The 2,486-nt window shown below is 38.1% G+C and overlaps 1 protein-coding gene across 1 annotated transcript; it reads right to left on the bottom strand.

The window, feature by feature from the left end:
* Positions 1-1,021: 1,021 nt before the first annotated feature.
* LOC133328341 (putative uncharacterized protein DDB_G0271606) lies at positions 1,022-2,077 on the bottom strand (the record flags this gene model as incomplete). Its single annotated transcript, XM_061536911.1, has 1 exon — positions 1,022-2,077. A coding segment is annotated over one exon (1,056 nt), but the record flags the coding sequence as incomplete, so codon positions are not given.
* Positions 2,078-2,486: the final 409 nt, after the last annotated feature.

The following is a 2,486-nucleotide window of genomic DNA, read 5'->3' as shown; positions in this document are numbered from 1 at the left end:
GCAGCTTCGAGGTAGTCAAAGATTGTATATACCTTGGAACCGCCATAAATAAAACGAATGACATCAGTTTTGAAATTCGGAGAAGGACAGTGATGGGCAACCGATGCTACTATGGTCTGAGCAAACAACTTAAAAGCAATGCCACCTCCCGTCCGTCCAAACTCACACTCTACAAGACGTTGATACTACCCGTGCTGTTATACGCATCTGAAGCATGGGTACTAACGCAAGCAGATGAGGCAGCTCTTGGAGGGTTTGAGAGAAAAATTTTCCGAAAGATCTATGGGCCTATCTGCGTTGACGGTAAATATCGCCGTCGAATGAACCATGAGTATTGAGTTGCAGTGACTACGTTGGCTAGGTCATGTTTAAGAATGGATGAAGATGCCCCAGCCCAGAAGGCATATAGCGAACCAGCTGAGGTTCACGCAGAAGTAGAAGGCCAAGAATACGTTTGAAAGATCAAATCGAGAACAGCATCGCCGAAAATGGTCTTTCATATTGGAAAAACTGCGCAAAAGACCGACGCGCCTGGAAATCTTTTGTAAGCTCGGCTTATGAAACGAAAGTTCTGTCACAAGACAGCTAAGTAAGTAAGATATGTATGTGTATATAATTTGTGAATAAATAACCACCCATCCATCATTACAACACATTTGCTGTTAATTTGTCGACAAACTTAAGTATTTTGATTAAAAATAAAATTAATTAAATGAAACAAAAGAGTGCCCCCACCCCGACTATTTGGACTTGGAAATGTAAATTTCAGGGGTGGAATATTTCCACCCTCCGCTTTATTGCCACAGTAATTAAACTGATTAAAATCCAACAAATAAGCAAGTGAATGGCCATGGCCATAGATCATTATCATATTCCGTATTCCGGAAAATGAAACAACTGTGCAAATTTGTAGTTTTCAAATAAAAGTTTTGAGTAGATAAATAGATATTTTAAAACAAAACACACACACATACTTAGTAATGTGTGTGTATGTATGGAGAAGAAACTTCTATAGACTTACCCTTAATTTTCGAAAACTGTTCACGCTTTTCTTTTTGGCTCAACTGATTGACAGATGGAAATGAAGTTGTCTTTTGATTACAATCGCCTGTGTCAGCGCCACCACCCACATTAGTTAGTGGCGTCGATGCTGCTGTTGTTGTTGTGGTGTTTGCAACTCCAACTTTACCTTCCTCACCCGATGAACCCTTATTATTGTCATCAGCATCGCCATCATCAGCAAGGCAATTGTTTTTGCCCGAACTGGCTTGTGAACTGTCACGACTATGACTTCGATGGCGTGGTGAAAATTCACCATCATCATCATTATTTTTATTATGATGCAGATGAAGTTGGGGCTGCTGCTGTTGATGACATTGGCGACTAGCATACTTATGCTGCTGCTGTTGTTGTTGTTGCTCTTCTCTAGGACACGTTGTTTGGTGATTGTCACTGGCACGCATTTCACTGCCACTTTGGTTTTTTAATTTCACAAATTCATCACGTACTTTTAAAGATGAGCGACCACTGGCATTGTCATCGACATTGTTACCTCTGTCACCCACAGCCGCATTGACGGCATCAGCACCCATATTTGTGCAGGGCAAACTTTCAGCTTCAGCTGATTTGTTCGGCATCAACTTTGACTCTAAATCAGCAGCATCGTTTTCGCTTGTGTTCACAATGGAATTCATATTTACATTAGATTGTAAAACTTTTGGCAAATTTACGCTGATGTCAGCAGCATCGTTGTCAGGCTCCGATTTTAGTTGCGGAACCTCCTTTGCTTCATTAGTAATACCTACAAAGAGGTTGAAGTGATTTTTGGAGGATGTTTCCAGCATATCAGCTAATAATAAGTTATTGAACTTATTGTTGGTGTTGTTTTTGTTGTTGTTGGTATTGGAATTGATTTGAGCATTTTGTGCTCTACTTGTTGCTGTTGCATTTTCTATTACACAATTTGTTTGACTTGCTGCATGCTGATTGAATGTACGTTCGATTTGAGTTTTAAATAATTCGGGAAGGAATTCCAAAGAGTTTAACGAGGGCAATGGACCAAATTTTAAGGAAGGTTCTGGAAAGAAAAAAATAAATATAAAATATAATTATTAAAAAATATATTTTTAAATTATAAATTAAAAAAAAAGGATTTTGTTGTTGTCCCCATAAATCTACGCCTTATGTTGGTATTTAAAAAATATTTTAAAAAATTTACGCCTTATGATGGCACTTAAAAAATCAACGCCATATGGTAGTATCTGAAAAAATATTAAACCAAGTGAAAAATCGTTCTGCCGGGCCGAACTTTGGATAACCTCCACCTTAGTTATACTGACAGATAATAGAGTAGAAATTAGCGAATATTTGGGGTTATAATTATATGAGGCTACGGGCTACGCCTAATTAATGACCGACATATGTCAATTTCGAAGCCAATATTTTTGTTTTGTGTCTCAATTTTTTCCTTCAGGGGTAATAATTAT

The sequence above is a fragment of the Musca vetustissima genome, unplaced genomic scaffold (assembly GCF_032173495.1).
Source record: "Musca vetustissima isolate MV318-11 ecotype Yass unplaced genomic scaffold, APGP_CSIRO_Mvet_v1 utg99831, whole genome shotgun sequence".
Taxonomy (NCBI): Eukaryota; Metazoa; Arthropoda; class Insecta; order Diptera; family Muscidae; genus Musca; species Musca vetustissima.
This window is presented reverse-complemented; position numbering and strand designations above follow the sequence as displayed.